Source organism: Polypterus senegalus, chromosome 8, assembly GCF_016835505.1.
Source record: "Polypterus senegalus isolate Bchr_013 chromosome 8, ASM1683550v1, whole genome shotgun sequence".
Taxonomy (NCBI): Eukaryota; Metazoa; Chordata; class Cladistia; order Polypteriformes; family Polypteridae; genus Polypterus; species Polypterus senegalus.
The window spans coordinates 187,294,282-187,322,204 of record NC_053161.1 but is presented as its reverse complement, the minus strand read 5'-3'; the positions used below and the strand labels follow the sequence as shown (position 1 = coordinate 187,322,204).

The following is a 27,923-nucleotide window of genomic DNA, read 5'->3' as shown; positions in this document are numbered from 1 at the left end:
ACTGATGAGAGACCTGAGTCTGCGATCCCTCTGCTCAGCTCTTGTCATTTGTTTTTAATTTCTTGTCCTCTTTGTTTTGTTTCCACAGTCCCCACCTGCTGATAGGTCACAGTAAATTTACTTACAAAAAAGACAAACTGCCATTCAGATCACAGAATCAAAAGATGAGTGAAGACGAATTGTGTAAGAAATCTGTGTCCTTGATCTCCAAGAAAGGGAGACGTGATGAAGACGTCCGCGCTCTGTCTGGTGAGTAAAAGCTTGGAGATGTTTGTTTTTGAAGATAAACTGTTTTAAAGTGTCACACTTTATGAAAAGGAAACCGACTTCATACACAATATTTATATGCTTGCTGTTAACTTTGTAGATGGACTGCTAGGTAATATCACCCGGTGTAATGGAATCTTTTTTATGCTTTTAATCTTTTCACTTTTTATTTGCTCCTAAAAGTTGAAGGGAGTTGGGCCTTTAGTGTAGTTATAAATGAATCCACATTGTGATGAGGTACAAAGTTAATTGTTAATTCCTAGCAGTTGACAGTTGTGTGAAGTTTTTAAGGACAAAATTTCTGATCACAGGAGAAAAGTCAGAGAAGGATAAAATCTTTAAAAATTTAAAGCAGAAACAAGCTGAACTGATAAGTGTGTCAGGTAACTGAGCTGAACTGATGACTGTGTGTACCTTAAAGAGCTGAGAGTGTCAGACCTCAACAATACATGTAGGACGACAAGAAGTCAAAGGAGACCTTAGTCATTTGAATAGTTTAAAAGTTAATTTTGCTTTATGAACAGCTGTCTAAGGTTCTTAAAATGTGATTGAGAAAGCCACAAAAGGCACATAAAGGGCAGGAGTTGGGCAAAATGTAGCAGAGAGCTGATGAATACAATCAGCTCTGGATGATCACTTGGTCCTCCATAATATTAGGAGGTTTAACCCCTTATCAAGTGGGGTCATTTTTGCTAAATCGCTTGTAATTTGACCTCTCCAAATTAGAATCATTGCTGTTATTGAACTCTCTGGAGTATAAACACATGTTTGGTCTCTTTGTAAAGGTAACATTCTCTAGTTTCACCCTTAGTAGTCAGAATCACTGTAGGTGTGACTGATCAAAAGTTATGCACATTAGAACTCACAAAAATAACAAATTTTTTTGTTCTCGCCTAAGTTTTTTTATGAAAATAAAGGAAAATAAAGCTGCAGTAGATAGGTGGGGACAGAAACACACTATGTACCAACAGAATAACTTGTTGACTACTCACATTTCAAATTTGAAAAGAATACCTGTAAAAATGACATTTTTTACACCAGTTTTTATGTGGGCATGCCCAGGGGCTTTTTAGAGGGACCATTATCCACATTTTGGAACGCATGTTAAAAGTGTAATAACTTTTGAATGCTTCAACCCACAGATATCAATGAGGGCTCTACTGAAAGCTTACACCTAAAGGAATCTATATCTACACACAGTGTCACTCTATTAGTTATAAAAATAATAAAAAACAATAAAAAATACACATTTCTATGTAAAAATAGTCAATACAAGTTTTATGGGCCAAAAATATATTTATATTTTTTATTTTTTACTTTTTTTTTATAAAATGCACACAAACTATATACTTTTCTTTTACAAACTGTTACAACACAGCTCAGCGTTTTTCCATGTGCCACTTGATGGCAGCAATCACTAGCAAGCAAAAAGCACAAGTCGCTCTCTGCCATTAGACGTCTCCTGGGCCGATTGAATACTTTCACGCCGCGTACATGCATCTATTATTTAATCGAGCGTTTATTTACGTTTAAACTTCTACTTTTATTCATATTTAAAATGCGAAAAAACTTGGCGAAATTACAATAAACAACCACGCACCAACTCTGCAGACTGGCACAAATGCCACCTTAACGCAGCTCAGATCGTTTTGTTTACAAGTTAGTATGGCAAGTTACATATCAAAATGCTCGGCTGCTCATTGGCAGTAAGTTTTGAGTGTCAGTCACAGTGTCCAATAAAACTGGTAGATTCTACCAGGGTTTGGAGCTTTACGTCATCCTTCAAGCTGTCTGTGACACTCGTTGGCTATACGAGGTGCCAGTCAACCCCAGACCCGTCGTAATTGGCCAACTTAGGTGTCGATCAGAAGCTAACACTTCCGTGTTATCGCCGACAGAAACAAATTACGTCTGATATGATCAATAGAAATGAAAAAAAATTACGTAGGTGGTCTCAAGTTATGAAACGTTTTCTGGAGTTTTTGTCCCTTTGAGAATATATCGTGTGTTTTGGACCTGATCGTTTTACTGGATTATATTCGCTGGAGCCTTACGGACACAATGGGATCAATACTGCTCGGAAATATTGATGTTTGACTTGCAGGGGGTCTTCAAAGGTAGGGAAAGTCAACTCTTAAAAGTATGTACTTCTCTGTAAAAAAGGCTTTAGTGTCAGTGCTGTGGTTGTTGTGTGTCAGAATGGTTTATATCATCGGTAAGACGAGACTTTGAAGTTTCATTTGATGGGTAGGGTGTCGAGATGCATGGCAGATGGGCATGCACACATTACTGTAACGTTTTTAAAACGCTGTTATGTCCCGGGACCGGTACGTGTGCGCATGCAGCAGTTAGAGGGGACAGCCATCTAGCAATGATTGAATTTAGTTTGCATTCAACTCTTGTTAGACAAAGCCAGTTTAGCACAAACAAATTGTAAAACTAACACCAATATGATGACATTCATCTTTACTCTTTAGCTTTATGGATTGAGGTTTCCAGAAGTCCACACCAGACTGAGATGCCTTGTTACCTATCACTTCAACTTCACGGTTGATGATTGTTTTCTTTACATCTTGTAAAGCACTTTATGCTACATGTAGAGTATGAAAATGAGTTATAGAAATAAATGTTGTGGCTGAGGATGAGGTTGCACTCCTGTGTATAAACAGAGAACTGGAGGAACTCACCTAGATGTCCTTCAGAAAGACACTGTGCACAACTAAAGTGGTGTTGGAGGAGACTCCAGTCTAGAGAGATAGTGGATTATGGTCAGATATAAGCACAAGGCAAGTACTCAGAACTGCCCAGCAGTGTCAGCAGAATTATCAAAGTCCAGCAGTTCAGAGCAGCTTGTTGACCAAGATGTCATCTCTGATATCTGACACCCTCAGCAGGACTGAAGACCCTCTGTGCGTCTCCTCTAACTGAACTACCAGAGAGAAAAGAAGAACAATAACTGACAGACATACAGAAGTCTCTTCAGGTGGGCTACCATCTCAGTGCTCAAGTAGGAGACTTCCCTGGGCAGATGGTTAAGCTCCAGAGTGGGAGTGGATCCAAGTGTAATTGTCACAGAAAATGCTCAGTGGGTCCTGCACTTACTTCAAAATAAGGAAAAAAGTCTAATCAGGCCCCTTGAGCTCTGCAGTTTGGATAGAAAGGCCAGAGTAGGAATAGCTGAAAAGAACCACCAGTTCATCTGTCCTGAATTCGCCCTTTAAACATGTACAAGGAGCGTAGGATAAGAAAGAATATCATTGATTGTCCTGGTGAGGATGACTGTCATACAGACTAGGAACTTAATCACTTTTACAGGATATTTCAATATTTCTCAAGTCAAAGTTATTTCTTCACAGTCACTGTGTATCTTAGAATGCTGTAAAGTGAAGCATATTTTATAAACCTTAATAAATGCATATCTTGTTCTTTCCTTTTATAATGGAGGTGAGGAGAACTTGTGTTCTAATGTGAAATAAAAAAAACCCTAAAATACCAAATATGTCCACTTTAAAGTAGCAAAGGTCTCAGTTTAACAAAATGTTCTTTCCACATTTCTGAAAAACGCTTGTCGTGACCCCCAGTGCAGTCCTATGAGGGGTACTGTTGCAGGCTCTTCAGTTACCATACAGCTGGAGTGAAAGCTTGGTCCGCATTGTCAGCAGTAAGTTAGATTCAATCCCAGTGGTGTGGAGTTTGTCACCAATTTAGTTCATAATCTTTATGAAAAGAATTTCTAAGAGCAGACAAGGAGAGAATCATCTCCACTGTGGTGACCTTAGGATGACATCTCTGCTTTTGAAGATGATGTGATTCTGCTGGCTTCATCCTGATGTGACCTCAGGTGCACACTGGGTTTGCTTGTCACTGAGTGTGAAGCAGCAGTTATGAGAATCAGCATCTCCAAGTCTGAGGTCATGGTTTTCGGCTGAAAAAGGGTTTGAGATGGGGTGCTGCCTCAAGTGGACGAGTATCTCAGGGTCTTGTTTACGAGTGAGGGAAGAATGAAGAAGGAGATCGACAAGTGGATCGGTTATGCTTTCACTGTACTAGTGAATCCAGATGAAGAGAGAGCTGAGCCAAAAGTTTTCACCTCTGGTTAGAAGCTTTGGGAAGTAAATGAAAGAACTAGAAACACAACACTCAGATACAAATCAATCCATAAATACACAGAGAGAACATGCAAACTACATTTAGACTGGTGCCGTGAGGCTGGAATAAAAACTCTGTGCTACCACTTTGCCTACGCTAAAGCATCTGTACGAAACTTACTAAACTTCTCTTTGATTTAAACTAAATGTATGCCTACAATATCTGTTCTCTTCTTGTCTGTTGACTGCAATCTTTCTCTTGCTAGAGCACTGAAGCACACGTGTGCATTAACATACAGGCATCAGCAGGCAATATCTTTGTGAAATAATGAAATAAGCTTCTGTATAGTGAAAGAATGTGAATGACTGTGTTGGTTATTGTTGCCTACAAAACAGAAACAGAAATTCACATCTGGGCCTCAACATTCAATATCAGTAACGGTGATTGGTGACGACTTTCTGAGGTGAATCCACAGCCCTGGGACTGAAAATGTTCTACCGAGAAGCCAGATCAGTGTAATGTACAGTCAGCCTCCTTTAAAATGGCTGAGTCTCAAAAAATTCTTTGCTTTTTGTTTTTTTCCTTCCTAAAATGACATGAATGTGCTATTTTGCAATATGAATGCAAAGTCAAAAATGGACGTGTTCAGTATCTTTTAATGCTTTGTCTCACTTTGGGGCTCAGTACCCATTAGCTCTGTTGTAAATCACAAGAGCAGGCTTGTTATTTTCATACATTTATAGTTATGCTTCACTTTAGAATACAGTTTCATCTAACAAAATAATATATTATGATTGTGAAGAAAGAACTTTGACTCTTAGAATAGCAAATATATCTTTTAACACAAATGCCCCTACGTTACAAAGAAACTGTATTTAGATTTGGCCAAGCTTAAAGTTCATATGTTTGTCAAATCAAATTAAAAGTCAAAAAATCGATAATTCATATTCCAACGGTACTGACTGAGCTGTTATCTTGTTGGACATCTTCAACTTGGTCCAATTTCCTAATGTTTAGGGGCTTGATTTTCAAGAGAGCCAAACTTATTATTAACTAGCCATCCCCATGGCTCTGCTAGTGTAGTAGTGAAACAGGACAGTGAGGAGTGCCCCCGTGGCTCCCTACTCCTGACGTCACGCTTCCTCCTCCCCTCAGCCCACCGCCTCTGTCTCGGATTATCGTGAATATATTGCTCCTGTAAGCGAACTATGATTCTTTAGCGCGATGGGAGAAGTTGCAAAATCAACTGTAATGTTCAAGCAAATTATAGAAAAAAACTCGATCTAAATCCTTTAAGTAGTTTGTCGTTCACTAGCTAAGCAGAGGTAAGGAACGCCTCGAGGCTGGCACATGAGTGAAGAGGCTCAGCCTGCTGCGTGTCTCTCAGATTCACACAAATAAATTGGTACCACAAGCAAACTATGATACATAGGGCAATGAGAGAAGTCGCAAAATCGACCGCAATGTTCAAGCAAATTATAGAAAAAAACTCGATCTAAATCTATTTAGTTCTCTCGTGAAAAGTGGACAGATAGTCCTATGGACAGATAGTCCTACAGACAGGCAGACATTGGATTTTCTATATATAGAGAGATGTTACCTCCAAAAGTAAACTCTGGCAATTGTGCCTCATCTCCTGTACTGCTCTGTGTGCATTTTGATTGGCTGAGCTAATGACAGGGAAAAATAGGAGACCAAGCAGACTGTATGCATTAGAATCACATTTCATTGAATTGCCACACACCGCACTCTTCAAAGTCAGGAGGAGCCGACCAGCAGCACCTCAGTAATTGGATATAAACTGACAGGCAGGTCCTGTGGAAGTCGCTAGTTCAGTTCAATTCCATTTATTTTGTATGGCGCTCTTCATGGAGTGCTGGCTCAGAGTGCCGTAATAAGTTCACAGGTAAAACACAATTACAAACTTTACAAAATCATAATGCACACAGATATACTGATTTAAGAGTTGGGGTCCTATGTGGGGAAAAACCTCATTTACTGCTGAACTTTAGTGGTTGGTTGGGATGTGTGCCAGCAGCTCTACTCCACTGTAGGACAAGGTGGCATTGTCCCATTTGTCTTTGCTTTCAGTGGTACACGAGGCCGAATAATTAATGAGAATAAGAAGAGGAGCAGAAAGCTGACTTCACTACCACCACCTGAACAGTAAAACGAAGAGCAAAACTGCAGCTCTTCCTACATTGTGGTCAGCTCTGTACTGCATGTGACATAATTCAAGGTTGAGCTGACATGTCTGTGGAGACACCGTCACACAACAAGGTATCCAAAAGGACATTTGTGTTGTGGAAGAAATACGCTGAGGAAGACAGGAGCTTCATCAATCAATCAACAATTTTTATTGGCAACAGATGAATAGTTGTGAGTTCTGTGCTTGCAAGCCAGAGAGATGCCCCCCTTACAGTCCCCAGACAGCTCCTTATATTTTGAGCTTGTTTACCTCTAAGGGAGTTGTCCCTCTTTTTAACATAAGTCATAAGTCATCTTATAGTTAATAAGTCATACAGCTATTTTAACACAAAAGCAGGAGTTCTTTAAAAAGCAGTTTGCACTTGAAACACAGAGTACATTCTTGTTCAACAGTCCAGCTGATGACAGGCCACATGTTAACCCTTAGAATATCAAGGGGATATGTCATTTTTATTCCAGTGTTTTAGGCTTGTAACCCAAAATTGAACTCTGGCTAAACCTGATGGACAAAATCAAGCACTGGACCTGTAACTGGAAGGGACTTTGATTCAATTGGATCACCACAGGCTGTTGTTTCCTTTAAAGTCAGATATGAGCATTTCTTTTGGAGCTGGAAGCTGACCACATTCATGGTGACCGAGACAGCTGTTCTCTTTGAGCCTTGGAGATTAGAACTCATTCATTACATCAGAGATCCACTACTCCAAACCTACACTGTTTTCCCAGTGATTGAGTGCCTTCTTAATCATTTTCTTGATCATCTTGTTGACTTCTCTTGAAGTGATATAACTGACTGAGCAAACCACACTGGCCATCATAGAGTTGTAGAACATGTAAAGGATGTCACTACCCACATTAAAGGAGCACAGTCTCCTCAGTAAAAAGGGTCTGCTTTGTCCTTTCTTATATTCAGCAACTCGTGTGCATTATGAGACCAGTCCAGCCTGTTGTCGATGCTGTTCCCTCAAATTTACTGTGAGGCCACTACTTAGGATTGAGATAAGCTGTCATGTCAGACTGAATTCTGATCCCTGAGCCTCCAACACATTTGAATCTGTGAAGTTCCATCTTTTTTCTTTCCATTTCAGGTTTCACACAGAGGTTTCCTAAAGTAATACAAACTTTCTCTCATGAGGATCTCCTCAAGATCACAGAGTTCTACAAGCCCTACCTGGCCTATGTGATTGAATACGACATCACAAGTATCCTGCAGAACCTGGCCACCAAGAACATTCTCACCAACGATGATGCCAAGGTAGGCAGTTCTCCCTGTCATTACGAGGCACATAGAGCTGAGCAGAGATGGTGAGCTCAGGAGAATCATCTGAGACTGCCTGACCCTCCATACGAGGTCTTTCTGTTATTGTGAGGTCATCAGACCCCACTGACCACTCTGCTCTGCTCCCCCAGTGGTCTTTTCTAAATTAGCCCTATGGTTACTTGCTTGTCTTTCAGAGATTCAAAGCCAAAGAAGAGTGTGAGAGGCAAGCAGGTGTGGAGTCCTTTATCAGTGACATAATGAAGATGGACAGTGTGGTACTGGTGAGCCTGTGGGAGGCGCTGGCTGAAGAACTTGCAAGATTTCCATCACCAAACATGACAAGAATACTGGAGGAGGTGACAGAGTGTGGTGAGTTAATAGAGTTCTGTGCTACAGGGAAACACTGAATGTGTGCAAATCAGAAAAGGAGACAAAGTGAGAGACACAGGACCACAAAACACAATGTTACTCTCAGTAGGCCACCGGACTAACAACTGTCAGGTCCATCACTTACACCGAGACCTCTCTGCTTGATGGCCATCAATGCCAACACTTTCTTCAGCTTCTCTGATTTTTATTTTATTTTATGTGTCTTAAAGTCTTTAAAGGGGCAGTGGTCCCACCATACTATTTAGTAACTGGTGTGCTACTGTCTCCTATGTGTGACCTGTCATGACCGCATATTTGACTTGGATGTCGCCCCTTCTACACTTTACAAGCCTACAGCTACAGCCCACCAGGATGATCAGTAATGATATTGTTTTCTTTCTTTAACAGAAGTCACCAATTCTGTTGTTTTCCAACTACCTTGATCTTAGCACTCCCCTCAGGTCGGTGTGTTTAAACATCAACTTTAGATGCCCCCTGATGCCCACACTCATGCTCATCCATTTTTTTTCTTCAGATGTTTTACCTTTCATATCTACATGAAGCTTATTGTACTCCTGAGGTCTCAGTAAAGAGTTCTTGCTCTCCTCAGCATGATAAACACACAATATGTCTACTGTTCCTATTGCTCTCTTATGTGTCATTTGCTGGGTTTTCTTTACTGGACAGTTAAATGCAGACCTCCCAATATGGACACACATGGGTGGTTTGCTGTTTGTTTTCAAATGTTAACTCTTCATTGGTGCCAAACGAAGTCCACGTTAGCAGCAGTCTGTTAGTTTTTGATATTTTTCTGTTTACCTCACTGTACTCACTTTTTCTTTTTGTTAATTTGCCCCTTTACTGCTGTAATTGTCTCTTCTGTCTCTCTTGTTGTCTTTCCAGGACCAGACCTCTTGATGGACATTCAGGCCAGTCTCCAGCCCACTCCCATTGATGATGGTATTAAAGGTAAGCCACTGGTCTTGTGTCTCCGGTCATCAGCTCCTCCAGGACTCTGCTGCTCAGTTAGAACATCAGAACAGTTGTGACGAGATCAGGCCATTCAGCTCAACAGGCTCACCTAATCCTATTGTCCTAATCTTTTTTAAAATAACATTGTCAGCTTTGAAGGGTCTTAAAGTTCTACACTTCACCACGCTTTCTGGTCACTTTTTCCATGTATCTGTTGTTTTCTTTGTGTAGAAAAATGTTCATATTTGTATGACATTTAAATTATTTTTATAACATTAAAAACTTAATTTATGGTATCTTCATCTGCCTCATTTTAGGCTGAAATGGTTCAACTCCTTCAGTCTGTCCTCATAGTGCAGACCTCTCAGTCCTGAATCAGCCTTGTTGCTCATTTCTGGACTTTCTTTACTGCTGCAATATACGTTTTGTAAACCAACGACCAAAAGCGCACACAACACTCCAGGCGAGACGTCACTAGTGTGTTATAAAGTGTTAGTATAACCTAAACTGACTTGTACTCCACATGGGGGCGCTATATAACCTATTATTCTGCTAGCCATACTCATAGCTCCTGTCCACTGTCTCAATGTAATAAAGATCATTTTACTACAATTCCCAGGCCTTTTTGTAAGGGACATGTTTAAATTTTAGACACTCCCCACTCCACTGTGTATTCAAATCAATGTACTTCCTACATGTAATACTTTACATTTATTTACATTAAATCTCATCTGCCACAGATCTGTACAAGTCTCTATGCTGTCCAGATCCCTCTGTAAGAATATGACTGGTTCTGCATTGTCTACCAATACTCCCACCCAGTTTGATATCATCATCATGCTGATGTTGCTTATTTGTATATTCTTATCCTGATCTTTTATTTATATTAAAATGAACAGCAGGCCTAACACTGACCCCTGAGGGACTCCAATGTTATGGCGATCTCATTCTGATAAGGCTCCTCTCCTAACATCTCTTTGCTTCTTGTGTTTAAATCAATTCTGTACCCACCAACAGACTGTGCCCTTTATTCACTCTTCATTTACACGTGTCTAGTCATCTGCTTTTGTTGCTTCCTCATACAATTTCACTTTACTAGTGAGATATGATCTCCTCATCTAAACCCATGCTATCCCTCACATGTGCTGCTTTGATCCAGTGGTCTCAAGGACCTCAGACCAGTTTCTTTTAATATCATCCATGATGAAGATCTCTGAGAGGCTGGTCCTGAAACACCTCCAACCACTGGTTTAAGAACATCTCGATCCTCTAAAGTTTGCCTATCAGACACATATACAGTAGGTGTTGAGAATGCTCTCATCTCCATGTTCCACAGACTCTACTCCCACTTGGACAAAGATGGTCAGGATCATGGTCTTTGAGTTTTCCCATTGCCCTTAACAACATTCTGCCTCATTGACTGGGGGAAAAAGCTAAAGAATTTGAATCTTGATGCCCCCACAATCTCTTGGGTCTTGGACTACCTGGCTAACAAACAGCAGATTGTGAGGCTGAGGGACTGTGAGTCAGAAATGGAGGTGTGTAATACTGGAGTACCTTTGAGCGCTTTGAGTAGTGAGAAAAGCGCTGTATAAATGCAAATAATTATTATTACCTCAGGGAACTGCTCTGTCACCCTTCCTGTTTACTCTCAATACAAAGGACTTCCAGTACAATACCAGCACTAACCACGTACAGAAAATCTTGCATTACTCCTCCATCATAGGCTGCGTTATTAATGGAAACAAGTCAGAGCACAGGACGTTTATGGAGGACCTTGTGTTACGGTTAAGGAAGATCAACATCAGCAAGACTGATGAGTTGGTGGTGGACTTCTGGCATGCCAAGGAACCTTTGAGATCAGTCACCATCCAGGTGGAGAACGTGGAAGTAGTAGAGAGCTACAAGTACCAGTTTTCCATATAAACAACAAACTGGACTAGTCTGACCACACAGTGGCACTTGACAAGAAGGACCAGAGCCGATTCCTGTTGACTATTCCTGATATTCTTCACCTCCTTCTTGGCTGTTCTTTTACTACTAAAACACTGAAAGACTCTCTTTGTCTCATCTTTTATTTTCTCTTAATTATTAATAAGTCCCTTTTAGCTTCCCTGCTATGTCCTCTATCAAGACATTGTGAATTGTATTACATCGTGGTCACTTGACCCCAGTGGTTCAATCACATCCATCCCTTCAATTGTATCCTGATTATTAGCAAATACCAAATCCAGGCAGGCTTCCTTCCTGAGTTAGTGATGTAATATATGAAGTTCTAAACATTCACTCATTACGTCTAAACACTCCTCTTCTTGTCCTCTGCTACTTGTAATGTTACCCCAGTTAATGTTTGGGTAATTAAAAGTCCCCCATGACTTTAAAATCCCCCTTTAAGCTTATCTTTTTAATATTATAAAAGGATGTCAATTGAAGTTATTGATGTCATTAGGTGGTCTGTAACACACTCCAAATATGAGGCCTTGACCCCTAATGTTGTCTCATCGTACCAAACATCCTCACTAAGCTGTGGCTCACCATCTAATTGAAGACGCAGTACATTCAAATCATATTTTACACACATGGCGACTCCCACACCTTTCACTTTTGCTCGTCTTTCCACAGTAATGCGTACCCGTGATGTTCTCCTCCTGCCAGTCTCTGTTATTTAACATAATAATAATAATAATAATAATAATAATAATAATAATAATAATAAGTTACATTTATTGAGATCCTTTTACAAACCCAAGGTCGCTTTACATACAGAGTAAAATAAAAATTACACAGATGACAAAAGTTTGTAGAAGAGGAAAGTTTTCAGTTGAGATTTAAAACTGCAGAAAGAGAAGCAAACTCTGAGAGTCTGAGGAAGAGAGTTCCAGAGTTGAGGGGCCATAATACTGAAGGACCTGCCTGTCCTCCCAGGGTGGAGAGCCTGCTGCTTGGGACAGTAAGGAGATGACTGCTCGAGGTCCTGAGAGAGTGACAAGGAGTGTAAGGAGCTAGTAACTGAGTGAGGTAGAGAGGTGTAAGGTTATGTAGGGCTTTGATGGTGAGTAGCAGAATCTTGAATTTAATCCTTGATGGAACCGGTAACCAGTGAAACTGAGAGAGAACTGGGGAGATGTGAGCAAAACATGTGGGTGAGGACTCTGGCTGTGGAGTACAGCTATATACTGTAGCTTATGTGTAGATTTTGCAGGGAGGCTATTGAAGAGGGAATTACAGTAATCAATACAAGACATTATGAAATAATGAACCAGAGTTTGAGCATCATTAAAGGACAGAAATAGACGGAGGCGGGCAACATGACAGAGATGAAAGAATGAAATTTTGAAAAGAGACCTAATGTGTAGCTCAAAGTTAAGTGATGAATCAAACAAAACACAGAGATTTCTGACAACAGGAGCAGGTTTGACAAGTGGACAATCAACAGAAATAAAGAAATTGGATGCCTTAGAAAGTTGGGATTTTGGACCTACCAGTAACACTTCAGTTTTATTGGCATTACGTTTGAGAAAGTTAATTATTTTTCATCCATAGCTTAAGATTAGTGATGCAGTCAGTGAGTGTGCTGGGAGGCAAGTCTTTACTAAGATAAGTTAAGGCCATGTCTGAGAATAATCTGACCCAAAGGAAGGATATAAATTAGAAGACGTGACGGCCCAAGGACTGAACCCTGAGGGACGACATGCGACACAGCTGAGGTGGAGAATTTATATCGGCCAAGTGTGACAAACTGTTACCTATTAGAGAGATATGATGTGAGCCATTAAAGAGCTAAGCCAGAGATGCCTACAGCAGAGAGACGTAACAGGAGGATTTCATGATTAACAGTGTCAAATGCTGCACTTAAGTCGAGAAGGAGGAGAATATAAAGTGAACTATAGTCTGCAGACCGGAGAAGATCATTGACTACATGGAGAAGAGCTGTCTCAGTGTTGTGCTTTGTACAAAAGCCGGACTGAAAAGGCCAATAGAGTGTATCTGTAAGTTTCTGTAAGAAGAAACATGTCCACTTGCTTCTGGGAGATGAGGTCGTTAATCAGGGAGGTTTTGTTAGTGATGGAGCAAGTGTTCAAAAGGGCGAACCTAAAGTTGGAACAGCCGGGAGAGTAGGGTGCAGACACTTCCTGAAGATGATGAAGATGGCCCGTGTTTATTCATATTTCAGCCCTAGCGTTACGCCACTCAAAACGGTGAGATATCAATATACTTGGATTCGACGCGTCCGAGCCATAGATCTGCGAGGGGCCTCTTTTAGACCAGTGAATATAATGAGGACGCTGAGTAATTCCAAGCGACTGGCAAAAATAATTAGTCAGAGATACCAATTGTGGATGACAGTCAAGATTTTTAAGTCCATATGGAGAATATATGAGCTGCATTGCAAAAAAAGTAGAAATGACAACACACAGCACAACTCCAAACAGAGACAGAACGGGCTAAGAATATCCAGATAGCAGTGGATACCGTCAAGAGCGAAGAGAATGCCTCACAACATCATACTAACTCCAGCAACACACATTAGCCAACCCAAATCTCACTGCATATCCAGCTAGAAAAGGAAAAGCACAGCAGGCAGGCTGCACATTCGCAGTTCAGACTGGCGACTGCAAATGAAGCAAAAGTAGATTCATACTCACCGCAAAGGCAGTAACAGGAGAGAGGGAAGATGGGCTCATGCAGGACTGAAGCAGGTGTAATCTAGGCAATCGCCAGTGGCATTCGTAAGTAAAATTCGAATAGAGCAATCAGATCAGAAAATAAAGGTGGAAAAGTCGATGGGACAAAAGAAATACGACACCGGTGAGATTGTACATTCAATAACTCATAACGACAAAGTGACTTCATGTTTTCAAAAAGGTTTGCAAAAAAATATTCAAAATCAAAAACTGAGATCTTTCATTCCTAGAAGTCTTTAGACCATTTGCTGCGACACTTGAAGTTGTGCTCTGGTGCCTCTTGTTTGCTTTAATTCTTCTTGAGATGTTTGAAGAACTTGATTAGAGTCCACCTGTGTCCCCCTGAATTGATTGGACATCCTTCAGAAAGGCACACATGTCCCTGTGTATAGAAGATTCAACAATTCACACTGCATCTCAGGACAAAAAACAAGCCATGAAGTCCAAGGAGCTCTCCGTAGACCTCCACAATCAAATTGTGCTGAATCATGGAATGAAGCAAAGGGATAAAACCATTTGTAAAGCTTTGAGGAGCACAGTGGCCTCAAGAATTGTGAAATGGAAGAAGTCTAAAACCATCAGGACTCTTCAGGGAGACTTTTCTATCCATCCAGACTGAGTAGCTGGACAAGAATGGCCTCGGTCAAGGAGGTGACCGACAGCCCAATTGTAACTCTTAGAGCTTCAGAAGTCCTCTGCTGAGGTGGGAGAACCTGCCAGAATGATATCCATCTCAGCAGCACTCTATCAATCAGGCTGTAACAAATCTTTAATATGTCACTGTCCTCTGAACAAAAATAATTTATAAATCTACTCACATGAACAGTAGACACAGATCTGGCACAGGGGCTCATCATTTAGAACTGCTAGGCAAGCAAAGAAGACAAGACAGGGACAACTACGCAATGGGCAGTGTTAGACTATTTTTGTGTGTCAAAGTCAGCATGAAACTGCATCCCCTTTTCCTTGTTTGGAATGGCATAATTCACCCAAGTGGGGGTCTGCACATGATGAGAGAGTATAAAGCCTTGAAACATTGCCCGGCACACCCCTGAAGCCAATGGAAGGATGGGAGCTAACGTCATCTGATCCTGAAAATCCTTCCAACGCAGCGACGCAGACTCTACACATTGGGCCCCCACTCCTGAAAGTCTTGCTATTCCTTCGACTGTTATGGAGTGTAAACTGTCATTAAAGTAAGCTAGGTTATTTCTCCTATGTGATTTCATATCGACGTATCACTCACTAAGGGAGGGGTATCGCCTTTTAATATCATAAAGAACTATGAGAACAGGAGGAAAAAAGAAACTCTGGTCTGGGGAGACAAAAACCGAAATCTTGGGTCAGAACTCCAAGCACTTTGTCTGTCAAAGACCAGGCACTGCTCATTATCTGTCTAATACAATCCTACAGTGATGGTTGGAGGTGACAGCATCTTGCTATGGGGGGACAGGGAGACTGGCCAGAATTGACGAGATAAGGAATGCAGGCAAATCCAGAAAGGCCCTTGAAGAAAACCTGCTCCAGAGTGCACACCACTAGGGTGACTACTCAGTGACCTGAAGAATACAGCTAAGACAACACTGGAGCAGTTTCTGGACAAGTCTCTGAATGTCCTTGAGGGGGCCAACCAAAGCCCAGTCTGGCACTTTATAGAACATGTGTGGAGAGACCTGAAGATGTCAGTTTACAGACAGTTACCATCCAGCCTAACACAGTCTGAGAGGATCTACCAGGAATAATGGGATAAACTCAACAAATCCAGGTGTGCAAAGCTTATAGAGAATTAGCAAGAAGACCAGAAGTTTGAAAAGCTGCCAAAGGGGCTTCTTCAAAGTACTGAATTAAGTGGCTAAACACTTCTATTAATGAGAGATTACAGGTTTTGATATTTAAAATTTAAACACTTTTCTGAAAATGCTTTTTCATTTTGTCATTATGGGTTATTCAGTGTTGATGGATAGGCAAAAATGTCAAATGGATCTATTTAAAATTAAATCTACTGTACAGTAAAATTTGCAGAAATTGATGGAGTCAGAATACTTTCTCAGTCCGCTGTTTGTTCAGTTGTACAGAATGACTTGTACAGTGTAATTTTGTTTTTTAATGAATGTAAGGCCAATAATTTCAATGTATTGCTCAATTACCTTTGACTCTTTATCTTTGAGTAGAAATTTCTGAACTGTTTTTGTATTTGTTTTTACACTGTACTGCACATTCAGTTATGTTATGTTTTAAACCAGGCCTCTCCTAACCTCCCTACTAAACTCTCACCCCCTGATCTTTGAGTTATCTACTTATATGTCCTACTTAACACCTCCCACACACCCACATTGGTGTCCCTCCTGATCAAATGCTTCTTGACAGGACATCCCAATGCCCCATAAACCTGTGCCCTTCTGTCCTACCCCAAGATGAGCTACGAGTTTAAACTTGCTAATCTCCTCAGTCTTACATGGACTAATGTATGGAAAAGTCAGAAGACCACCATGTCAGCTCCACTCCTCAGCTTGGCACGTAACTCCTGGATTGTCAAAGTGTCACTCTGCCCACACATTTGTCTTCTTTTCTATTATGGCCAATGAGAACTAAATCCCCCCCACTCTTGCCAGCAGCCTGTTCACTCTTCCAAGGAGGTGTCCCAACTGTCCATCAGGTAGACAGCACAACATACAAGAGTCTGACCACACAAGAACACAAACCTAAATCTCAATCCCTCTGATGACTGAGTTCTGTACTATCACTATGTTTTTCTTTCTGGTGTGACTGGTTTTCAAGTGACCCATTGGGTCTCTTCCACCACAGAATTTTTAGAGTCACCATCAAGCTTCATTAAGACCTGACAATGGTTGGTAACTCTCACGTCTGGGTTGGAGACCTTGGCCAGTGTGCACCTGTAGCCTTGTGTGTACTGCATGTCCAACAATGAAGTCTCCTCTCAGGTTCACGCTATCCCCTTAAAAAACACCTGGGCAATATCTGCAATCTCCTACTGGACCACCAGTTAGCCTCCTCTTCTTCAAGTTCAGTGACCCTGACTGAAAGGTGTTGATCAACTGGCATCACCCAAACATCAAAATCAGACTCCAGAAAGTTCATTCTTTATTTTTCTTTTTTCACAAGTTCTCTTTATCACTTTCAGGTCTCCATGAGACTCACAGAGGTGGTGTGTCTAAATCTACAAGATCTTTGGAGGATCAGTCTTCCCCTGGAGATCCATGCACCAGAGCTGTGGGCTTTGAGACTCGATACACAGAGCTGATGGTCATTGGTCAGTACAGAAGGACCTACGGTGAGAGGCAACATGAACTTGTGAAGATGGGGAGACAACATGCAGAGCTAATAGAGGAGCGGACAAAAGAGAAATGTGAGAGAATCTGGACTGAGCAGATTTTTAGGAGGAATCCTGGAAGTGAGACAGACCCTCACATTGTAGTGGTCAGTGGAGTGGCTGGAATTGGGAAGACCACCATGGTCCAGAAGATCATGTTTGACTGGGCCAGAGGCACTCAGTACCAGAGGTTTGCATTTGTGTTCCTGTTTAAATTCAGGGAGCTCAACCTACTAGACACAGAGACAGAGCCACAGATGCCTCTGACCAGGCTGATTGTAAGGCACTATAAATATCTCAATGACCTCAGACTGAGAGAAATCCTACAGAAACCTGAATCTCTCCTCTTTATATTTGATGGGCTGGATGAGTACAAACACAAACTGGACTTCACACAGCAGCGGCTCAGCTCAAACATAGATGACTACTTTCCTGTTCACTCCCTGGTCACTAGTTTGGTCAGAAGGACATTACTGAAGGGCTGCACAGTCCTGATAACCACCAGACCAACAGCCCTGGAGACCCTGGACATGAAGAGAGTTGATCGATTTTCAGAGATCCTGGGGTTTTTCCCTGAACAAAGGCTGATTTACTTTAAGAAGTTCTTTGGTGATGCTGATCAGGGCTCTGAGGCTTTTCAGTACGTGGAGGAGAACGAAATCCTGTACACCATGTGCTTCAACCCCTCGTACTGCTGGATTATCTGCTCTGTGCTGAAGAGTCACTTCATGACACCTGAAGAAGAGCGAGGAGCTGCCCCCAGAACTGTCACTGAGCTCTTTGTGATGTTCCTTCACAACATCCTCACCAATCACAAGCGAGAAGCCAAAGACCAGCGAGAGATTCTGGTCAAACTAGGAAAGATGGCTTATTATGGGGTGGCTATCAAGACTCTTGTGTTTTATGACAAGTTTGAGATGTCCACCTTTGGTCTCCAGCCAGTCCTCTCCTCCCCATTCCTCTCAGGGTTCCTCAAAGAAATCCTTCAGAGGGAAAGCACTCTGGAGCACACAACATACACATTCTACCACCTCACCATACAGGAGTTCATGGCCGCCTGCTCCTTCTACCTCGATCCATCAGGGGGTATCGAAGACCTGCTTGGGAAGTTGGACTCGTGTAAAGATGGCCGGTTTGAGATTCTCACTCGATTCCTGGCAGGACTGGCCAGATATTCTGTGTTTAAAACACTGGGGGGAGTCATGGGGGAGTTAAAGATGAAGACAGCAAAGCAGATACTGGAGTGGGTGAAGAAGAAAGCTGAAAAGGCACTACGGGGACGAGATAAAAGTGAAGCTCTGCGAGTGTGTCAGTGGCTCTATGAGACTCAAAATAAGAAGTTAATCAGAGACGCCATTGGGAAGGAATTAAAGATGGACTTTAATAAGATGACTTTATCTCCTCTGGACTGTGCTGTGCTGGGCTCTGTCATCAGCTGCTGTGGAGAACTTGAGGAGCTCGACCTGTCAAACACAGAGCTCACCTCAGAGTGCATCATGAGACTGGCGCCAGGGATCATCTGCTGCAGACGAGTCATGTGAGTAATAAAACTTTCATGAATTTAATTTGACTGTCTATGGACACTGAGGGTGACATTAGTGTGTCCAGCAGGGGGTGTCAGGACTACAAATAGACGAGGGTCCATGTCAGAACATACACTGCTGTGTGTCACAGTGCCACCTGAAAGCCACAACAGCAGCTAAACAACAACAGAAATGAAATAATAATTTATACTTGGTTTGTTTGAATGAATCTTTCAGCACAGAAATTCACTATTAGACCCTCTTTGTCGAGAAATAAGAAAAGTACAAATGATTAGAAAGTTCTAGAAAAGTCATTTTCATGTTATTGTTAGATATGTCTGTGCATTGAAAGCCTGTTTTGTAATTTGTGTAGTGTGTTATTTTTAAAACAATTTTCATTAATAGCTGCAGGATTGAATAACTTTAATCACAATAAGTTAGTTATAAATCTGTAGAATGTTCAGTTTTGTCTAAAGAAGCTCTCAGGTAATAATGAGACTCTCCTTCATCATGGAGAATATGAAAGATCAAACACACCTCAGTGTCCACAGAACAGTGACAAGTGATGGGGACACAACCTGTGTGGGGTCTTCATTGATAAATAAACTGTGGTGTGTGCCGTGGCAGGAGATAAGTGAGAAAAACACTCCTTAGCCCCCCAGTAGACGTCATCAGGCAGGTGACAGGGTCAGACACTGGTCAGAGATGACACAATTACTAATTAGGACAAATGTAGTAACAGACGCATTGCATTCAAAAATAAAGAAAATGTTCATCACGACAAAAAAAATGATAGCAAAACACCAAAGCAAAGAATGAATATTCACCTGTTGCACTCGTTCAAATCGATAATTTTGGAAAACAAAATATGAAACAAATAAACAAATAAATAAAAAAAAATAAAGCTCTAAGAGTCCAGCAGCCATCAGCTGGCTAAAGTGGCTCCCAATGGCGAGACAAACCACAGCCGTCTAACCTGAGCGCTTCGTCCACTAAACCTGAGCCTCTTCTCCCAAATCAGTTCCCCTCCTGAAGTGAAAATCCCCCCTCAGTCTGTTTTCACAGGGTCTGTAAATGAACCAGCTGTCTGCAACACTAAATTAACATGCGGCCATCTTGTAATGCATTCTGGGAGTCCCCCACTAACAAGAATAACACGGTTAGCACTAATGAACTCCTCTAAGAACTAAAGGGGCCACAAACCAACTTCCTCCGGCCGGTCGTCTCTCCCCGATTGCTGAGTTTGTTTTATTTCACCTCCTCACTCGTCAATCACAAATCACCAGCAGCCTCATATTGGCGTCCAATGGCAGCAGCTGCGTCCTTCACGTGCACCGCGGGTGTAGTCAGGAATGTGGAGCCCCCAGCCGTGTAAAGCCAATCAAATCACAGTGACGCCCCACTTACATCATTCTGACTAATTAGGACAACAAAGTAAATACTTTCAAAAGTAAGGAAAAGAACGAACTCGCTACTAACTCAAGGTGGTCTCGTTATTTGTGGTTGATAAAACATTTTACGTACAAGTGGGGCTGCAGCCTCTCACACCTAAACACTGAAACATCTTTGAATAGAAAAAAAAATTCAAAATGTAATCTTTTTAATGAAAACAAAGTTGCATAATGTCTTTGTTAACAATTTTCTAAAAAATTATTCTTTTTTTTAATAAAGTCATTATAAAACACGCTATGGCTCATCTAATAATTGAAGTGCCAGTCTGAGGAGCTGCCATTGTGCCAGTGCCCTCCACAGAAGAGTCGTCGTCTGTCGCTGGCATCACGTGTGCTGTAGAATGTCAAGTAATCATACGTGAGTGCTCAGTTATTTCACGTGTGCTGCGGTCATATTAATACTTTTTTTTATAGTAATTTATATCCTGTGCCCAGTCTGTCATGAAAGTGTAAAGTGATGTCTTTATAAATTAAAATGCTGATTATAAAGAGCGTAGAGTTAGCGGATAATAAACAGCCTGTAGCAGAATCTTTGTGGTGAGCAGTCGGTGATGAAGGAGTCCGCGCTGAGCATGAAGAGGTGCCATGAAGAGACAGCACTGACCCTCAAACACTCCAGAGACCCTTCTGTGCTGTAAAGTCTGTCAGTCCAAGTGCTCGGCCGCCCGCCCGCCGGTGAGTGGAGGTGAAGGTCCAGCCTTGTAGTGTCGCCCAGAGCTGAGCTGAGTACAATACAATAGCATAGAGTGTGTGTGTGTATAGCGCCCTCTACTGAGCGCAGGGACAGACTCTCAGGTGAGTATTGATGATCAGAAATATACAATTAGCACAAGTAAAGAAACAGATTTGTAAAACACACAGAAAACAACGGAGAGAGTGAGCTACAGGAATGGAAAACAACAAAATCTGTCAACTAATTGATTGGTGAACTCTGGTCTGGTTATTCAAAAAATGAAAAAAGCAGATTTGTATTTCATTTCAGTTAGTTTTCTGTATGCAATTTTAATTTCCGTTTAGTTTTTATTTCTCACTCTTTTATTTTCACTTTTATTTTGTTTAACATAACACTTTTTCTCCACTTTAGTTCCAGTTTTCATTAACAATCCTGACCTCTGAACTCCGGCTGTCCTCACTCATACTGTAGAAATATGGAGTTCACCTCTGGAACTCGTTTTAGTCAAAGTGATCCTTCACGGGGGGCAGCACAGAGGTGAGCACTGCTACCCCACATGTCCAGGCCGCAGGTCAAATCCCACCCTCTTCACTGACTACTTAAGGTCTTTAGGGTGTAAAGCAGTTCAGAAGTAAACCCCCCGATGATCGTCACGTAGCTGACTGGCCTGGACATTAGCAGCAGATTTGTGATGGAGTCACACCTGAGAGTCGACACCATCAGGACTGGCAGCCCTGACACCATGTGGTGTGCCAGCTTTGTGTGGTCAGCAGTGACATGAGAAGGTCATCAGTCTGACCACTTCATGGGCTCACATGTCACATGTCACTTTATATTTACTAACTGACTGAATGTCTTGTCTGAATTCTAGTAATCGACTGACTGCCACCTCTAATCTGACAGCCATATTTAAAATGTTTCTAAATTCACAAACCAAATCCTCAATAGATGACCAGCAGTGTGACTTGTCTTATCATTGTGAATGTCCATTCAGGTGGCTTCTCATCAAGCAGTGACATCAAATGACCAACGTGAGCTGATTTTTAGAATTAGGATTTGGCTGACAATCAAACACGTCCTTTGTTAATTCAAACATCCCCTCCATCTTTAGGGTCTCCAGCCAAACGAATCACATGGTGACTGGCTGGTCCTTCACGAGACTCCCAACACCTTGATTTATGTGAGCACTTGAAGTAAAAAGATCAGTTAGAGTTTGTCACAAAGTAGTTGTCACTTGTGTCATTGGGGTCTTTAAATCTTTAACCTCTCCCTTGAGGTCCTTCTTCATATCTTTATAAACGCGTCTCCTCTCACTGATTCACTCATTTTAAATGATCCGAGTTTAAATCAGGCCGTCAATAAAAACAGCAAAAAGAAAAGGAACTGAGAGAAAGATGGGAATCGAGAGCCAGAAGAGGAGATCAGAACTGGAAGATCAAAAAGCTGAGTGTCAAAACTGAAAATGAAATCCAAACTCGCAGTTGAAACACAAAGCACCAGTTGTGACGTCTGACTTTTAAACACACGTCTGCTTATTCTTTATGTCACATCCACAAACTCTAATGGACTGAACTTTGTACTCCTTGATCTTTGACAAAACGTTTAGTGTGACCCTGATTGTCACTTTGTAGCAACTCCTTTACAACAGACACACAGAATAGTGACACACAAGAACTGAAGATGACGTCACTGGAAAACAGAAAATATCATCAACTACCTCAAAGTGTAAAGAATTCAGAAGTAAGAACAGAAATAACTCAAAAAACACAATAAAAAGAAAACCAGGATCAAATTTGCAATATTAACATAATAAAAAAATAGACGCAAATCATTACAATAACACACTGTGACCAACATGGGGTACAAGACCACCGAGCAGCTCACCTCGGCTTTGGAGCTTTTGAAGGAGTGAAAAGTCCGAAGCTCCCTGAGTCCTGTGGTCTGCGGCCTGACCTCGTCTTTGGCTCATCTTCTCGTCGGCCATTAAGAAGATTTCAGTTGTCAGTCGAGAACAGAAACTCAGCTCAGTGTGTCCTCCTTGTTGAAGATCTCCGGCACTTCAGAGTTTGTTCAATGACATTTGATTTGTGGCCCTTGTCACTTGTATGTCACTCTCATTTGTTCACATTTTACTTTAGAAGTTTATTGTCACCACATCCTTGAGTACTTGACTTAAAAATGTGAAGTCAGCCAACACCCTAAAGTCTTATCAGCATAAAAATAATAAAGAATCAGCACCGAGAGCCGAGAGCTCATTCGTGTGTTCAGATTTGCACCCTGGTCCCCGATGTGTGTCTAACCACTGTGCCACTGTCCTGGTCATGTCACACGTTTGAGTGTCTGTGTGTCACTTCAGCCCTCCGTACCCTTCACACTTTGACCAAATGTTTAACAACACAATAATCAAACACTTCAGTCAGTCGACATTTTTAGGTCATCTAAAGACACCAAAGCGTCCCATTTGATCGAAGGCCTGATAAATCAAATTCACTGAGATGCCCGCCTTCTCTTCACACCTTCTCAGGCTGACTGACAACTCATGTCCCGCCTCCTCTGTCATTCTGGCCAATCCTGATTCCCAGTTCTGTGGCCTGTGGCTGGGGTGCCACACTTGACATCCCAGTGACGCGGGTTCAGTTCCTGCCTGTCACATGCTGTGTCACCCTGAGTGAGTCACGTCACCTGTCTGTGCTCAGAGTAAGAATACAAGGAGAGAGCTGGAGTCATGTGAAGTGACTTTGGACTGAAAGGCGCTATATAAAATAAAGGGGATAGCTTTGTCTCTCTTCATATTTTTTATCTGGAATATCATTTATATTTGCACACAAATTCTAATTTGTAAACTGCGTTCTTTTGTCCATTTTGTCACGGTGACACTCAAACACATTTTATTCTTCATTTGATTTTCATTTTTCTATGTCTTATTATTTTATCCTCTGAATTATTTATTGTTCAGTTTTATAAATTTGGTGCTTAAGTGGCCATGAAGAGCTGAGGCCTGTCCAGGGTCCAAACTCTCTACTGACCACCAAAGCTCTTCAGTCCACTGTGTCTGTGACATCTGGTGTGTGCAGTGACATTGAAAGAGACCCTCGCTATGACACAACAAGCCCGTCACCTTGAACCCGTGTGACCAACTAGCTGAGTGGAGTTTGTCCATTGAGCTCAGGTGGCTGATAGGCCTTTGAGAAGATGGCTGGACAGAGTGGAGCATCACTGTGAGCAGCCGGTGACCCTCTGTGTGTCCCTCCTGGACTGAACTGTCATATCCCCCCGTGTCCCATCACCTCTCCTTTGTCACTTATTTATCTTTGTGCTTGTTGTGTTTATTTGTCTTCTTGTTTGTGTTGTCAGTTTGTGACTAGCGCTTTATAAAATAAAGGCTGACTGTTTTACAGCTGCTGTCACTGAACATCTGGAGAGGCTGAGATTTGTAAATGCCCTCCTGTCAATCATTTCAGTTGTGTCCTCACCCTGAGTCCTGAATGAAGGACAGAAATCTGAGTATGTCACTCAGCTGTCACCAACTCAGAGACATGTATCTGAACACTCAAGTGGAGGAAAAGGTCAGTCCTGCTATGTGACACTCCTGTCCAGTGTGATGGCTGACGTCCTCTTATCAGTCAGGGAAACCTGACGGACAGAAGATGCTTCAGGTATATAGCGCCTTGAAGGGCAGCATTGGTGTGGAGTTCAAATTGTGTTTCAGTTCAAATGCTAGCAGCAGCCTGTTGTTCAGTTACTCACCTGAGTATCCAGCTCTGCTTGTAGTCATCATGTCACTTATTGAGACCCCCGATGGTCTGTCTCTCTGCCTCTCCTCATGTCGTCACTTCTCTCTCTTCTTCTCCACAGTCTGGCTGGTTGTTGTCTCACCTCCAGATGTTGCTCAGCTCTCTCCTCAGCTCTTTCTTCTCCACACTCACGACTGACTGAACTGGACCTGAGCAACAACAACAACATGGAGGATTCAGGAGTGGATCAGCTGTGTGAGGGGCTGAGGAGTGAAAACTGCAAATTAGAGAAACTGAAGTAAGTGAACAACAAGTGTGTGTGTGTGTGTGTTGTGTTGAATTTTATTTCTTCTGACTTTATGGCTCTTTATGTTCCACACCCACCATATAAACATTGTTTTTAATCAGGACAGACGTCAGTGTCACACGTGGGCAGACAGATGGACGTGACGAGGACACAGCTACAGATTTCTTTTTAATTGTTAAATTCTTAAAGACAACATTGAGACCCTGAGCCCCTCGCCTAGTCACAAATGCAACTAAACTCAGCACAGCAGGAGGAGAATCAAAAGGATTAGAATTTCAAAGAGTGTGGACAGTAAGGTGAGACAGGAGGTGACCACAGGTAGACAGACATTTCTGCAGGTGTCCATCATTACTGGCGAGTCTTCTGTCATCTCAACTATTTACAAGTATACTGATAGACGAAATTGCAAAGCTCAGAGTCCATCCAGAGTGAAACAACATGAAGTATAAATAATGAATTAAAAATAGAATTAAAAATAGAATTAAAATTTAAATTTAAAATTAAAACACAAACAAGACAAGACAAAGAAGTAGCAGCAATATTGACGTGTAGTAAGAAATATGAACATTGATGCACTATATGGTATTTGCAGTCTAGTTACATAAATATAGTCAATAGATATTGTGGAACGAGCCCCGGACACAGACAGGCGGACAACGTTTTGTCACCCAACACACACATCTTTATTTACACTATTTACAGTTTTGCTTTTGTGCACAACCCAGTGCCTCTGCACCGAACCCCAAAGTCCAGGCCTCTCCTTCCAGTGCCTGCCTTCTTCGGGCCGCCTCCACTCCTCTCTAGCAAGACTTCATCCACTCCTCGCCCGACTCCAGTCATCGAATGAAGGGAGGTGGCCCCTTTTATACAAATCTGGATGGGCTCCTGGTGCTTCCCAAAACTCCTCCGCGGATACTCCCCTGTGTGGCAGAAGTGCCAGCTGCACACCCTGAAGCCCTTCGGATGTCCCCAGTCTTCTTCCCCCCAGCACTTCCTAGTGTGGCGGAAGTGCTGAGGTCCAGGGCTCTTCAGGCAACGGGGCGCCCCTTGGTGGTGAACAGGGGCCCCTAAAGGGTTGAGCTTCCAAGCTCTGCACCCGTGGTCCCCAGTGCAACCAGGGCGGTCACCACCTCGTGGTCTGGAGGAGCCCTCCTCCAGTCCTCCTGGGCATCCTGGCTGGATACCACCACCAGCTGTCCGCCACAATATATAATATAATATATAAATAAATAAAAGATATAGATAATACAGTACAGAAATTATCAGTGTATGATGACAGTTGTTTAAGACGTGTAAACAATGACAGGTCAGAATGTTTCACAGCAGAAGGATATCAAGAGTGTCTAAATCCTTAAAAGTCAGTATGAGATTTTCAGTTCTTCTCTACCTGCACACTCGTCTTTACAGGAAAGTGGCTTGCAATTATAAAAGTTCTGTTTTTCGAGGTGGTTGAGGCCGTGTGTAAGGTCCCAGGGGGCAGCCTGGTGTTAAGAAGTCTGACAGCTTGGGGGTAAAAACTCTCCTGCAGCCTGGCAGATCTGGCTGTGATGCTGCAGTATCTTCTCTTGGATGGCAGAAGTGTGAAAAGTCCGTGTGAGGGGTGTAAGGGGTCCTGCACAATGCTGACAGTGCGTTTGTCAAATATGTCCTGCAGTGAAGGGAGAGGCACCCAAATAATGTCCTCTGCTGTCTTCACTATCCTTTGCAGGAAGAGAAACACAGTGAGTGTGAGGAGAAGAGATGACTAAAGTGACAGAAGACAATGAAGAGTGGACAGCTAGAGATGGACTGAAGTGACAGATAAGGACAAAGAGAATAGAATAGCAAAGATAAGGAGAGACAAGAGAAGGAGATGAACAGAATGAAGAAAAGGACGAATAAAAAAGGAGGACAAGGCAGAGGAACAGGAGGAAAGGTGGACAGCAGCAGTAGAAATGACCAGCCAGCCATACACAGAAAAAGAAGGTGAAAGGGAGGAGAGGATTAGGACTGAAAGCAGTGTGGACAGTAAGGTGGGAGACACAGGAAGTGACCGCCTGTATAGCCAAGTGGACTGAACAGGCTGACATCATTCTACAAGACATGACCCCCAGGTCTACACAGGACTTCGACATATATCTGTCAGTGGGCTTAGTTACCAGGAGGTGGACATACACATCATGTGCAGTAGACGGGAGAGACACCGAGAGAATTCTGAGAACGTGACCTCAGTGGGTGTGTCAGTGAGATACTCCAGTGTGAGGAGTGGCGCCCTCTTGTGTTTGTAACTCACACTTGTGTCTCTTGTGGGACATTAAAACAAGAATCTCACCACATGATCAGTGTAGGCTGTCACATGACTTTCTCAATAATCCAGTATATAGCGCCTTTTTGATATTTTTATACACACATGGTCTTCACTGATGTCATCTCAGGTCCAGACCCTCTGCCTCACAAATCCTTCTTCTGTGATTTTAGTCAGTCAGGGTCTTCCTCAATGCCAGCAGACAATCCAATGGCCGAGATGTGAATAATTTGACGTCACTAAGGACACCTGTCACACTAGTCCTGTGCCCAACTGGTCACTCTGGTCACTGCGTGATTCTCTTTACTACTAAGTACAAAGCTGTGTGATGACATGTCAGGGTTCAGTGGTTGTGTGCAGGTTTTAAATTAAAATGGTGGACTCAGAGGAGAGTAGGTGGATGTGGTAGTGTGGGGGAGCAGAGCAGCCCTGGATTGTTGGTGGTGAATTGGCGGAGCGCACTTTACACCTGCAGACACGTGTGGTTCAGCCAGTGTCCTCATTAGTGTTCTGGGGTGTGGAATTAGACAGAATTTGGGGAAGACCAAAACAAATTGTCTGAGCTAAAGACAATGATCAACAAAATGACCACCGCTCAAGTCATAAAGGAGCTCAAGGATAATATAAAGAAGGATATAAATGATATAAGGAAAGAAATAAAGGACATACACACGACTAATGAGAATCTGCTTCAGAATATTAAAGGCCAGGAAACTTGTTTAAATGCGTCTAAATTTTAGAATAAACTTAGTGTAGACCCCCATGACCC

At 42.2% G+C, this 27,923-nt stretch overlaps 1 protein-coding gene across 1 annotated transcript; it reads left to right on the top strand.

Annotated features, from left to right (window-relative positions):
• Positions 1-90: 90 nt before the first annotated feature.
• On the top strand, positions 91-26,614 carry LOC120534769 (NACHT, LRR and PYD domains-containing protein 3-like). Its single transcript, XM_039762348.1, has 7 exons — positions 91-249; positions 7,653-7,819; positions 8,020-8,194; positions 9,098-9,163; positions 16,994-18,719; positions 24,685-24,721; positions 26,579-26,614. Exons 1-7 carry the CDS (start codon positions 165-167, stop codon positions 26,612-26,614), a joined length of 2,292 nt encoding a protein of 763 aa, XP_039618282.1. The 5' UTR covers positions 91-164.
• The last annotated feature ends 1,309 nt before the right edge of the window (positions 26,615-27,923 follow it).